Raw genomic sequence first — 15,029 nt, forward strand, 5'->3', positions numbered from 1 at the left:
ATTTGCAGCTGCTAACTGTGAAGTCGTGTAAACACAAAGGACTCAGAAAACTCAGCTGTGTTACACCACAAAGACAGAGGACAGGATTCAGCTACTCAGACCACTACCTTGTTAATCTTCCACAGATTGTAATGTTTGCCACTTCTCGTTGACAGACACACTGCACACAGAATGAAGATGTAAAGGTGAAGTATGGTATGTTGTACAAAATGAGATATGTTGGGGCACATAACGTGGTAACAACTATTACCATAAATTATGAAGTGATTTACAGATAAATTAGGGTTGTCATGAAACTTAATTTTAATGGTTTGATAATCAAGTAAGAAACACAATAATTACCATACCTGTTTTTCAATAAACCAAAATCACTGCTACTAGCAACACTTCTTTGTTAATGTACACAATAAAATTCCCTCCCGGAGCTGCCTGCTGCTGTATTCCTCTAATTCTTAACAATCTGTTGAATCCCACATCACTGTGATAAACAATTTCAGTTTCACTGCTGATTATATTGAAAATATTTCTAATTTACAGCAAACCTCCTTCAATCATGTACAGCAGACAATGCAAGAAACAGTTTTATAGATGGAAAGCTCCACTAGTCTAGAAAACTATCTCAAGACTGGAATTTCCAATAGCTTTTCTAAGAGAATTCCTGCTCCATAATATAGAAAGCAGAAACAACGCATCAGAGACTTCCAAGTTATTTTAGTTTCTAAATATCCAGGGGAAGTAAAGAGGCAAACAGTAAGCAGGAAGCACCATTATTCTTCTTTTTAGGTTTGCTGGCAGAAAATATAAACACAATCTCAAGCAATGAGAACAGGGATGAAGAAAACAATTTCCCAGAACCTACTCTTCATCAGGACAGGAGATTTCAAAATGATGGTGATGGATGGAGGGAGAGTAAATTACAAAAGAAATCACTAGTAACCAAAGTAAGAACTGAAGGAAAAGTTACACTTTAAATAAAAGTGGAATGAGGAAAATACAAAGAATGAAGAAGGAACCAGGAAGGTACAGGGAAAGAGGGAAAAAAGACCTTTATTGAACAGCCTCACCTCAAATATCACTCAAATTAAAAAACAATTGATGCCTGGAGATGAAAAAAGATATCCTAACAGTAGGTCTTAGTGAAAAACACTGTACATCTGGACTAGAAACATTTGGTTCAAAAGTGACACCCTGTGAATGACAGTTCTACATTATAAAATAAAGATCTAGGACCCTTGCCTCAAAAAAGGGAAGATTTCTTGTTTTTTTAAATTATCCAAAGCTCCACAGTAGAAAGAGTTGGCTAATTTAAAGACTCAGTGTATGTTCCATCTAAGTCCCTGCAGAGAATTCACTAGAATAAAAAATAAACCTCCAAGTAACGCAGGAGCTATATTTACAGTCACAAATACATACATATATTAGATATATGTATATATAGTTATAAATACATAGTTGAAAGTTATACTGTTTATCATTCAAGAAATAACAAATATGTTTAGAAGTGGTAGAAAACTCTCTGCAATTCCTAAACACAAATAAAACAATAAAATATTTTGCATTAAGATTAAAATCAATATCCTTAAAAGGCTTAAATTCTTCCAAGAGCTACAAAATCCACTTTGCTAAATGACTGTTTTGAAAGTCTTATTGAAAGAGTTTTTACCCATTAAAATGTAATGATTTCAGGATATGTAAACTTCAATTATTAAATCCGTAGGAAAACAAAAGCAATTCAAACAAGGAGATGCAAAGTAATTATAAAAAGCTATTTGTAACTTCATTCCTGTTTATTACATATTGTCCCAAAAACTGTGAGTTGCAAATTCATACACAAATATACAGAGAACACATATGAATATGCACATTTTGATAAGTAGTCTGATTTTCTGAAAAGAGTGAATTCTTTCTGAATAAAATTAGAAAAGGAAGAAGCACTGCTTGTTACCACTATTTCTGTCCACTTCTTCAGAAAGAAAAGTTGACAAAATTTAACCTTGAGACAACACCTTCTGTCATGATATTACTGATATTTCTACATACTTTGTACTTGCTTTTCACAATTGCTTGTCTTGCAATTGATGTATTTCTACTTTGAAATAATATTCAGGCTGAAATTTAAATATATTGAAGTATTTCCTTTTAAATGTTTATCAATTGTATGACTTAAGAGAACTCTCCCAAAGAACAGAACTGTGATAATGTCTGTGACCAAACTGAAACATATCTTTTCTCATGGTTCATCTTTTCAAGAGTAAAATGATGTTATCTACGCAAAATGATCATCTGAAGGAGAAAAACCAAACAACAAAATACCTAGACCACATTCAGATGTAGAAATTCCATTCAGACACAATATGGTAAATAAGTGTTTCATGATGTAGTTAGGTACAAAATAGCCTAACCCAGCAGGGTTGGAAGAAGTAAATACAAGAAGTAAATACAATACATACAAGAGCCTACTTAATTCTAGAATGCTTTTACTACAGAAATTGTCACTGCTTATTCAGCAATTTTATTTTTCTTAATTCTGGTTCTGGTTCTGGTTCCCCATAAAAAGTCTGGGGAACTATATGGAGAAAAGAGAATTTCAAACTGGGAAAGGATAAGATCTACTGGGTTCTGATTTTAACAGCAGCAGAACTATGTTCAGAGCACATGAAAATCATATTAAAACATTTACTAAGAACACAACTGAACTAGTTGGGTCAGTGTTATATCCGCATGCCTATTCACAACCTACCCTATTATTTATTATCCTTTACTAGATTCAAAGCCAAAGAAATTAAATTGAGAAAGTACTCAATGAAACACCTTTAAAAAAGGCCCCAAATATCAACATCAGGGTAGAAAAAATAATATGCTTTAAAGCAGGGCCCTCAAAATATGAAAGGACTTACCGCTGGCATTCTCCAGCGTGCAGAATTAAATCTTCGTTGTTCCGAGCACTGATGGTCAACTCATGCTCTGTTGAATTGAAGACATCAAGAAGTAGATGACATTGTCGGGTGCTGTTTAGGCAGGGGGAAAAAGGATATCACAATGTCAATAAAACACCACAGAACAATCATACATACATCTGAAAAAACATTTATACACTAATATATATGCTTGCATAGAAATACACATATATTCACATATATTCAAGAGATACTAGATACCTTATATCAATATCTTACTCTTTTAGTAGAAATATCTTTTCTAAAAAACTAAAACCTGACAGAAGCATATATCCAAAGAGTTCCATGACAATTATGACCCCAATAATATTAAGTCCTATAGCATTTGATCATCTGCGTATATTCTTGCTCTGCTGCTTTAAGATTCACTTCTATGGGAAAAAGCCACACGTTTTATTCAGTTCTTGCAGCATTCACACAAGACAGGTTTTATTACTTCATACTACCTTGACATTTATCTTTTTAAGCAGCAAAACTTTAAATCCTTCTCAGTTTGTAAGGGAGCAGTTCCACATATTATAGAATCACAGAATGGTTTGGGTTGGAAGGGACCTTTAAAGATCATCTAGTTCCAACCCACTGCTATAGGCAGGGACACCTCCCTCTAGACCAGGTTGCTCAAAGCCCCATCCAGCCTGGCCTTGAATACTTCCAGGGAGGGAACATTTAAAACATCTCTGGGCAACCTGTTCCAGTGTCTCACCACCCTCACAGTAAGAATTTCTTCCTACTATCTAGTATAAATCTTCCTCCAGTTTAAACCCATTTTCCCTTGTTTACCTGCCCTTATAAAAAGTTCCCCCCCAGCTTTCCTATAGGCCCCCTTCAGGTACTGGAAGGCCATTATAGGTTCTCCGTAGAGTCTTCTCTTCTTCAGGCTGAAGAGCCTCAATTTTCTCATCCTGTTCTTGTGGAGAAGGTGCTTCAGCCCTCAGATCACCTTCATGGCCTCCTCTAGCCCCATTATGCTCACAGGCTGGAGAATGTTGGCTTTCTCCATTACACCAAGCACTCCAGAAGAGACAACTTTGTCCCTTCTTACAGAAAGAAACACACAGACAGGACTAACAGATGGTCTTATATTAACCAGCTACTGTCTTTCAAATCCAAATTTCCCTAGATGCATTCATTGGGAATATACAGACAGTGTTTTTGGTTATCTTTGGAAATAGTATTGATAGAGCTACAGAAAAGAATCTTAACTGTAGATTTTTAGTCTTATTTCTAAACTTTTCTTCTTTGTGAAACAATGTATAAACAGGAACATTGAGTGAAGATTATAATGTAATACAAATGAAGCAAAAAATCTGAGAGAATCAGATAGAAAATGCCAAATGCAATCAGATAGCTATGATAATGCTTTATCAGTCCACTCTGAAATTCAAAACTTCCTCAGAAGCTACTTAATCAAGGAAAATATCCCAGCCATAAGCATCACTATAATTTATCTATAACTATAAATGACTTCGACGCTTAAATGTATTTATAACAACATTAGGTGACTTGTCACTGGGAATTACAGAATAAAGTAGTATAGCCATTGTACAGAGATTACAGATCATTACAACCCATGTAATTGCTGGCACAGACACTAAGTAGGGAAAAGCAACTTGTATTGGATGTCAGAAATAAAACTCATTAGCAGCTTTAACTTATCATAAAACCAGAGAAACACAGAATGGCTTGGGTTGGAAGGGACCTCAATGATCACCTGGCTCCAACTCCATACCATGGGCAGGATTGTCACCCACCAGGTCAGGGAAGAAAGAGAAACACAGTGGTAAGATAAGGGTTGCCAGAGCCATCTTTCAAGTAACACGCATTCAAACTCTGTAAGATACAGTCAAGAGCCTCAGGTAACCAAGTACACTTCTACTGCATAAGAATTTCAATTCAACTCCAGTCATTCCAGAGACAATTAAGCTCTGACAATGCAAGAGTACAAGAGCTGCTCTTCCACTTTTGAAAAAGGTCCTCTGGTGTGTAATGCAATTCTTTTCTGAGTATCAAGAGAGAGTATTTCCAGGGCGCATACAGGAGGAACTGCACTGATGCCATGCAGAACCCTGAGATGGTGCATTCTTAAAAGTATGAGATTCAGCCCCAAGTGTCAGCAACACCACATGCAACCAAGCACTGAGCTACAAGCAAGCACTGCCTGGGTACAGCACCATGCCTCTATGGAAAAGCAGAAAGGAAACAAGAGGTGGGAGGGTAGAGGTGCTTTTTTGGTATTTTTAAGGGTTTTTGCTCTTTTTAGGTAAAATTCCAGTGAATACTGAATATAGATAATGCACAAAGGTATCTGAGTGCCTGAAGCAAACATGTCAAAACTCATGAATTTTGAACAAATAAGGAGTCACAGCTTCTAGCAGAAACTCCCTGCCTATACAGCTCACATAAAAGGAACGATTACAAGAGGTAGTAGCCAACCTGTTATCAGCAAGGAATGAGAAAGTGAGAAAGCAAGCCAGGCTTCCATCTCACTGCTGGGAGTGGATGAGCCCTGCAAAGCCACAGAAAGCTTCTGTCTCTCCAGCAGATGCTAAGACATGATTTGCAAGTGAGATTTCTTTGTTTATAAAATTCAACATGGAAGCAATTTTTTACTTATCCCACAGAAAGAAACAAACAGTTGTTTGAAATAACATTCATACAAGCCTTGTACAACAGTTTTTGGTGGCAGAATCAGAGTTTTGTAAATAAAACTGGTGTTATAAATATAAGGGACCCATACAACCAGCAGACCTTCAGAAGTGAATACCATCACTAATTCTAACAATTCCTGAATAAAAACTCTTGGATTATGCAGTAAAAATTATTTGTCACGACACTTTGCTCACCCTTTACGAACACCACAAGAAAACAGGTGTACAGGGGAAATATTTTTTCCTTGTCACTTTTCAGCTAAATAGGGAAATCTTCAGGAAAAAATAAAAGTCAGAGAATCATTACAGTACTTGAAAAATAATAAGATACAGGTATAAAATGATTGCAGGCAACATGAAGGCAGTAGGAAAATACTACATCACAATTCAGGGTAATTACATATCAGCACCAAATCAACTATTAGAGCAATAAAAAACAATTTCAGGTTACAAAAATATACGAACTGAAACAAGCTCTGAATACTGGAAACAAGACAAAATATAAACTCTGGAAAATTATATGTAATACTACAATAAAAGGGGAAGAAAAGAAAAGTATGCAAGTTGCTAAAGAGCAATTTACTTAAGACCTGGAAAGTAGAAAAAGTTTCTTTTTTCTCTTTATTTTCTGCCATGTCACAAGCAGTAGGACTGTGTAGAACTAATGAAGCTGAGCTACAAGCAGGTCAAAAATGAAAGTTCCAGGAAAACAAAGAATTAGTAAGAAAGCCTAATTCCCTCTTCATATCAATTTTCACTACAGATAAACTTACAGAAGACCATTCTTTGAAAGACAGGAATGAAATGACCTACTTCAGTGTCAGTGAATGATATTTTAGAAGTAAATCATACTCACACAAGGGTGATAAAGGAACTCCAGCAAGAATTTGCTGAACTACTGCGCACAGTTTAATTCAGTAATCTGCTGTTTAAACTAAGCTCTCTACCAGAAAAATTTCAAATGTCATATTGTTTTAAGGTGATTAATTTCATGGCGATTGAGAAAAATCTGAGACCATCAGCCATTGCCTCCACATGAGGTAAATGAGTTTTTTTGAGAACTGTGTAAGGTTATTAAAAAAAAAAATTGAACATTCATACTAATAAATAAATCCAAAGATGATTTAACTACAGATCATAACAGTCCACCAAAATTTTTGGCTGAAGAAAAGCAGTAATAAGCCTGTGTTTCTAGGAACTGGGAAGAACTATCCAACATTTGCTCAATATCTTCTTATTTTACTAAACTACCCCAATTTCTTCCCCTTTTAACAAACTATATACCACCAGGTAATATTTTACACTAAATATTTAGCGGATTGGGAAGGGCTGTACAGGGTAAGCCACAGGGAGAAATTAGCCAGATTTTGACCTAGAGTGATCATATAAACTTCATTTTCCTGGGAAACTATCCAGCAAAACACATCAGAAAATGGAAATAGATATCTTTTCTGAACAAAATGATGTGCACATATTGCATTGTATTAAGAGATCAGTTTAAACAGAGATGAATGTATACAAACTCTGGGTTAAGTTCTTGAAAAGATTTTACTTTGGTTCCCATCTTGCTGTTTTGAATCAAGCAGTTTCAAAGCCTAAGAGAAAAAATGCTAAAAATCACATTCTGCAAACAGTTTCCCTTTCAATTATATTCCTTGTTTGTCTCTTGTATTTCCTTTAGAAGAATCTAGTGCATGTTTCACATGCAAGGTTTTATTTTATAAGTACCATGAAAGGCTGAATCTCAGGAAGCAGTGCAGGCGAAAGCTAGAATTAGAAAGATGTTTTCAGTTGGATGAATTATAATCTAAAGGTCTCAGAATAATGTGCACAATTAAGTCAGTACTTACTTCAAACTCTAAAAGATAAGATTTATTTATTTTTAATTCTACAGTGTCTCAGAGATTTATTGCATAAATTAATTTCTATTATCTTCCTTTATAGAACCCGGGACGTAACACAAAGAGAAGTTAGTGACATGATGAATCAAACCATGTATTAAAAGCCTTACAGTGTTAGGATTACAGAAACAGTCACAAAAGTGGGGCCATGGGAACTCAGACAAGAGGCAACTACACTATGATCTAGAAATTTCTTTCAGGGGTATTGCAATTACTATTCCGACCTACTCTGAAATGACATCAGAGGATATACTTCAGTAACGTTTAACACAATATTACAAACCAGATGCAGCTATCGCACTCTAATGACAGCTCACTGCTGTGAATAATCTTGTTGCCATTCTGTTTCTAGCTTTGTTCTAAAGTCAGTTCAAACAAGAAACACTGAGAGGGGTTTTGGCAAGTTATCAGCATCCTGACTCAGCTTAGTTTGCCATCAACTGAAATGAAGGAACGTTTTCACACCCACATTTTTGTTTGTTTCTTTCATGCCTTCTTTTTAAATGGTCATACCCAAAATCCCTGTTCAAAATGATGTCAGAGAGAGAAGAGAAGCACTTGGAAATGACAACAGGCAAACACAGGCTGGAATTCAACCCAACTTCTCCAGATCCACCAACAAGCACAGTCTCTTCATATAACACAGCAAAACAATGATTTAGAATATAAATTCTAGATCCTAAGGATCTTTGTTGTTGCTATTTTGTTTTGAATAGTTTGCTTACTTCCATTTAATTTTTGCTGAATTCCCTATAAATGAATCTTTCCACCTTAGATTATTAACTCAGATATTCACATATCTTACTATTAAAAGGGATTTTTCACATAATCTAAGAATTGTCCTCATCCGACCTTTCCTAGTTGTAAACCTTCTCATTTATGCTAAATATTCCCAGCACATCTATAAATACTTGTAGATTTATGTTCTCACATCTTCATTTGCCAAACTCTACGTATTTAACATTTTGATCTCAAAAATCAATGCTCCCAATTTGTAAGCTACTATCTGCTGCACTTCCATGAACTCACTGCAACATATATTATTAGCAGAGTTTAGGGTTAGCAAGATGATTTAAACCACTGGACCTAAACATCTGTGTGTCATGAGTTCTTACTCATTAAAATATATCATCAGCTCAATTGTGTGAATTTAAATAAAGAATGTAGTCTAGAAAGACATCCAGTCTTGAGAATACAAAAGAAAAATTTACCGAACCCACTCCTTGACAGTTTTTATAAATGGTTAATCAGTCTAAGCAATCAAAAGGGCTTTACTTGAAATTGAATTAGCATGGTTTCTTTTTCAATTGTCTTGATTTCTAATATAAAAGTGAATTGAACATTGTGGAGCACTGGAACATTCTTAGACTAGGAGCACACTTTAGGCATTATTACGGACTGATCCCTTGTTAACAGCACTACATCATTGCATTAAATGAAATATATTAATGCTACAAAGGGAAATGAACTTACAGTTACATGAAATGGCACTTTTTGGACTTCACAGTGTCAGATCTGCAGTGTCGCCTTTTTTCTTTTTTAATCTGACTCAACTACAAGGACAGAGTCTCAGCCTCTACTCTTGCCAAAAAAGACGTGCAGCTGAAGCTGTAAGGCGGTGTTAAGATCAGAAGAAAACTTGGCTGCCTTAAGAAAATTAAAAAATTTACTTTGCTCATCATCTTGAATTTGTAGAATGGAAGGGAAAGACCAAGCCTTACCCAAAAAGGAATGCGGTATCCTGGTTTCACTATGGATGGTCTTCATCTACAAATCCACATTTTCTAGCATTTGGAGATGATTCTCATTTACTTTTGTGTAGATGGCATAATGACAAGGGATGAAAAGAAAAAAAGTACCCTACATTGCACGCAGAGCCTATCTTACTACAATTTTGATTAGTAATCACAGGATAATAATTTCCTTTCAAAAACAAATAAGCAAATAAAGGATTACAGTGACATGACCGGAGGCAAACAACTTCCAAGCATGAGTCTTTTCCATCAGTCCTTTTGGCAGGTCATTGAGTGTACGATGACAACCAGCAGAGTATGGCTGCTAACTGACAGAACATCACCTCTTCTGACAGGAGGGCTGGTATCTGAATCAAAATTAGGCAACAGATTGCACATTGTAGCACAGTGCAGCTGCATCAAGCTAAGGTGCCCCTATTGACCAGCACAGATAAAAGGTTACAAGGATCTCTTGTCAGGATGGAATGCATCTTAACACACAGTGAAGATGCAGCTAATGAAACTTCTATCTATAAAGCACAAGACTGTGCATGAGTGGAAGGCATAATTATGGCTAGATACTTAGACAAACAAAAACAAAGCAAAATCAACCCCCACTCTCACAGAAAAAAAGAAAAAACAAAACAAAAAAAGAACAACCAGCAATTTCACTGTTATCTCTCACATATGCCTGCTCAAATAGAAGAAATACCACCTGCGTCTGGAAGGCTTTTACATAAACCATAATCTTTATGTTACACTGGGGGGGGGAACAGTGATTTCATTAACAATTTCCCAGGTTTTGTTTGTTTTTGTTTTATTTTCCAGTAAAGACCTAAGGGAAGAATCAATGTTTAGAGTTTTATATTTCACTCTGATTTTAAGCCCAGCAGCTATTAAGCTACTGTTTCTTACTTTTATTGAGGTAAAATGTTTTTGGTTTTGTTTTTTTTTAAATCCAGAAAATGAAAACAGTGTTAACTTTCATTCTGAAATGACAGCTGAGAAGGTAAGTTACAAAACAAAGCCTCACATAATGACTAAACAAAAAGAAGTTCAGTGCCTAGAATAGAATTTAAGCATTAAAATCTCAGCTGCAACTCAATGGGAAATCTGAGTCAAGTTCTTAAAAGAGCAAGCAAAAGTACAAAATTTTGTTTTCACTGGGCCTCAGATACTGGCAGAGATGATCAACAATCAAAACACAAACGTTCTTTCATTTAATGACAAATATTTATCCTCAGTAATTTGGATGATGACGTTAGTTTTACTCTTTTTAAAACAACATTGAATTATACACATGATTTTTGATGGAGGATTACCACTGGGAAGCACAAGAGTAAACGAAAAGTGTTACTACTCATTAAACTAAAACTTTGGAACAAAGAGTACAAGGTAATAAGCACTTAAAATGCTTCATGACTGAGCAATATACACCCATGTAATATAACAGATTTGCATAGCCATTTGACAAGTCCTGCAACACAACATTTCCAAAAGAAATTTTAAGGTTTGTCCCCAAAGCAGTTTAACACTTAGGATTTCAGATTAAAATCAGTAATATCTTTAACCTCCCCTCCAATCAGCAAGCCACTTTCCATTGACCTAAACACTGATCTGTGTGAGGAATAGGCAAAGAATGAAGTAAATGCATACAATACAAGCTGCAGAAAACTCAGCTCAGTTACTTTTCTTAAGGTTTCATTGCTTTTGTTCACAGGATCAAAAGAAACATTTTGTGCTTTGCAAGCTGTGGTGGGGTTCATCCATCCTTGGTGATTTCTGCAATAGTACGATAGTGGTGACTCATTTCTTCCCTTTGAAAAATGAAGTATGGCACCAACATCATACAGACTAGTAGGCCTTTCCACTCTACTTGTGGGTTTTCTTTATGACATTTGTCGCTGAAAAAAAGACCAATATGAAATCTCTCGATCAATTAAGTTCACTTTCAACTCTCTAAGCAGTGTCATACAAATGCACTAAAATAATTTCAAACTTAAAAAGAAAAGCTTGCTCCCACAATGCATGCTGGCACACTTCTCAATAATCCTACTACTTTCGAGTAAAAGAAGAGGATTTCCAAAATAAGTAGAACTACAGAATATCCTAGGTTGGAAGGGTTGAACAGGGATCATGTAGGCCAACTCCTGGCTACACACAGGATCACCCCAAATCCAAGACACATCTCTGAGCGCTGCCCAAACACTCCTTGAACTCCAGCAGCTTAGGGCCATGACCACTGCCATGGGGTGCCATGACCACTGCCCATTGCTTCATTCCATTTCTATCCACTTTGTAACAACTGTATAAAAAACATTTCCTACTTCTTTGTATTTGTACCTCAGAAGTAATTATGCACTGAAAGCAAGGTCACCTTCAGTCTCTCTTTCCAACAAAGCCAAGCATGGTTACTCACTTTTTGGTGAGAGATGTTCAATGGCCACCTCTGGAACTTCCAGAAATTTAAAGCATCCCAAACATTTAAACATGTTAGAGTATTTAATGAATGAACATGTAATTAACTGATTAAGAATCAGTAAAATCATTACATTACAGAATACATTTTTGTAAAAACCGCTTTCCTTAAGCAGTATAAAAAGCAGTAGCTAGTAAAAATATACAGAATATGAACTGTACATTTAGTAGCAAATAAAGACAATTTACAGCAAAACAATTACCTATTATAACTGATTGCACTCAGCTGTTGATAAGTCAAATTTTAATAATTATGGCATTTGATAACCATCAGGTGCTGCTCTGATTTTTAAAACTCACTGGCACAAGGGAAACCATTCTGTCACTCTCATGACAGCACTGAAGGAGAGAATGTTTACAATTTATTCCTTATATTCAAGACAATCATCAATGCATACATTTTTGGTAAGACTATGCTAGGTAAACACAAAACAATGTAATGCAGAATATATCACAACAGTGAAGAGATACAGAAAGAACAGGACACACTCAGGGGAACGGCTGTTTATGAGGGTGGACAGTAATAGGACAAGGGGAAATGGTTTTAAACTGAGACAGGGGAGGTTTAGGTTAGATATTAGGAGGAAGTTTTTCACACAGAGGGTGGTGAGGCACTGGAACAGGTTGCCCAAGGAGGTTGTGGATGCCCCATCCCTGGAGGCATTCAAGGCCAGGCTGGATGTGGCTCTTGGCAGCCTGGTGGTTGGCGACCCTGCACGTAGCGGGGGGGTTGAAACTGGATGATCACTGTGGTCCTTTTCAACCCAGGCCATTCTATGATTCTACGATTAGTAGAATAAACTAATAATAAACCTTACCAAAATAACATTTGAAACTCAGAAATTTTCCAGCAAACATGGATTGCTTTAATCATAGTCTGCAATTAAATACGGTTTAATTCCTAAAGTGGAGGTATTTTGAAAACTAGTTCACAGAATTCTTTGCTGGTGACTTCTGAAAGTTTTGAGCATGCTTTTTAGTTTATAGTCAATATTAACAATGAGTCACAAGTAAAGGAATCAAAATAAGGTTTACCTGGTTGCTGGAAGGGTGCTGACACGTGTAAAGAAAACAGAAGGCTCTACTTCTACGTGAAGACCCAGTGAAAGGTTCCGGTAATATCCTTCAATGTGTCCTGGTCCACCAGAGTATTTAAAATTCAGGATGGCTTCCAGTGTCTGGAGAAACAGAAATAAATTACTTAGTAGTAATTAGCATGTGTCATTACTGTGTATTTCACAAGTACAATTAAAATCATAGAAGTAATAGCAACAACGTTTTTATGCCATCAAGAATTTAAATTTGCCTTCCTAACACACCTATTCTGTTACCTTTAGCAAAAAAGGGAATCAAATGACTGCATTCCTAAGTTGCTTTTCTTCCTTAATCCTTTAAAAAAAACTTACAAGTAGAGAACAAAGTCAGATGGCCATAATTCCTCATTCAACATTTAACATAGAGAAAATGAAGAGCTTATTTTTGCTTAGAAGAGTTTATAGATTATTAAATGATAAGCTCTTCCACTCTTTTAAAAATATTCATCACTACATTACCTTTGTAATTAAATGAGAAAGATAATTTTTGACTGTAGACTGACACTGAACAACAACAGAAAAGTAGAAATATCTGGTCTCTATATCGTAAGCATATACTCAACTTCTTTAACTAGCAGACAACAACAACAATATTGACCAAATACAGTATATTAACTTTGTTTTATCTTGATATTCACTTCACAGAATGTGACTGGTTAGCAAATATTAAAAATAATGATCATTATCATTAGTCTTACAGACTCATTACTCCCATTAGTTCTGAGACTTTATTTCTTTGTTGGCACTTTTGGACTTAGGCTGTTTATTAAGTAAAAAGACAGAGTGAAGCTTCTCAGCATAAGTCTCCACGTCATCTTCAAAGCTCAAGCTCAGAACAAACCTTTGGTTCACCCAGAGTAACAATATGCCACCTCTTCTTCTATTACACTCCTGAAGTATAATTTGCATGAAGCATGGCAAAAATTTGGAAAGTCTCACTGGATTCTCTCCCTGTTCTTATTATAGTCCCCAGGCATCTGCTATTGCCAATCTCAGAGCAAGGATACAGACACTACTCTGGCAGGGACACTAATTACCAGGTTAAGCTTAAGTCTATGCCTACAATTACAACAGTTTCTAAAAAGCATTTAGAAATGCTGTCTTTTTACTCACTCAGTAGCTTTTAGTTTATTCTATAAAGAATTAAAACACTTCCCCTCAAAAAACAAACGTAGAAAAAAAAAAAGAAAAAAAGAAAAAGAAAAAAGGAAAGAAAATCCACAGTCTCCAAGGCAACACCTTATTCTCAAATATATATATATTGTTTTTTCATAAGCTCTAAGGAACAATTTAGGAATTTAATGGCTTGGAAAAAATGTATACCATTTTGTCTCTAAATGTTGTTGAAAGAACAAAAACACTAAAAATCCGTTCCTTAAAATAACTGCAATCCAGTGATTTAAAGAATGTCAAAGATACTAAACCAATAGATTAGTGGCAAGTGCATACTTAAACATATTGCACATTTCCAGATTGCTTTTCAGCAATGGGAAGTCCATTTTTTAATTTGCTTTCATTAAGATTCATAAGAGTCACCTTAGAATACAAACAAAACTATCCACTGGTTACTTTAGACAAAGCTGTCTACTCTGTTTATGTCAATTTCTAATTTGTAGTTAATTAACTCAAGTTTAATTTATGTCAGGAGAGCTAATTGATATTAAAAACAAAAGTAAAAATGCACAAACCCATTCAGAACACGCTTCATTCTAATTAACCATCTGGATTACTTAATAAAACTTAGAGCTAGACTCTGCAAGTACAGGTATTTGTTGTACAGGGATGTGCTGAAGAATGCACTTCAATTCTCATTGGATTTTCTGTGAAATCTCCAAGTATGTAAGCTCCACACTAGTGCTGTAATATTCAAAGCTCCTTGCACTGTAAAGCTACTGAGGTGTTGTTCCATGATTCGTCCTACATACAATCATGGCACAGACTGCTCAATTAAGCCCAGTCCCAAAGAACTACAAGTAAATATACAGTAAATGTTTGAAAGGTCATGGAGCACTGTCACTGCCCATGCAAAATCCTTCCTAACATCCAACACTAAATGAAAATACTCAAAAAAAGGCTACAATATACCACCATTGATAAGCAAGAGCACGCAAAGGCATCACATAATCTTGATCTCTCCTGGAGAGAAAAAAATGTCAAATACACTGACTGATGGCCCTAACTATGCCTCACATCCCATATGAGAGAACAGCAAAAGACT

The 15,029-nt window shown here is 35.7% G+C and overlaps 1 protein-coding gene across 4 annotated transcripts in view; it reads right to left on the reverse strand.

The window, feature by feature from the left end:
- The window catches only part of TRAPPC9 (trafficking protein particle complex subunit 9), a 467,199-nt gene that overhangs the window by 303,199 nt on the left and 148,971 nt on the right, over positions 1-15,029 (reverse strand). For all 4 annotated transcript variants that reach the window (XM_085221735.1, XM_085221734.1, XM_085221737.1 and 1 more), the window contains 2 exons: positions 12,753-12,895; positions 2,898-3,008 (listed from right to left, as the gene is read on the reverse strand). In XM_085221735.1, the coding sequence (XP_085077861.1) occupies positions 2,898-3,008; positions 12,753-12,895 (254 nt within the window). The remainder of the gene's footprint in view (positions 1-2,897; positions 3,009-12,752; positions 12,896-15,029) is intronic.

This window comes from Meleagris gallopavo, chromosome 3, assembly GCF_905368555.1.
Source record: "Meleagris gallopavo chromosome 3, MGAL_WU_HG_1.1, whole genome shotgun sequence".
Classification (NCBI taxonomy): Eukaryota; Metazoa; Chordata; class Aves; order Galliformes; family Phasianidae; genus Meleagris; species Meleagris gallopavo.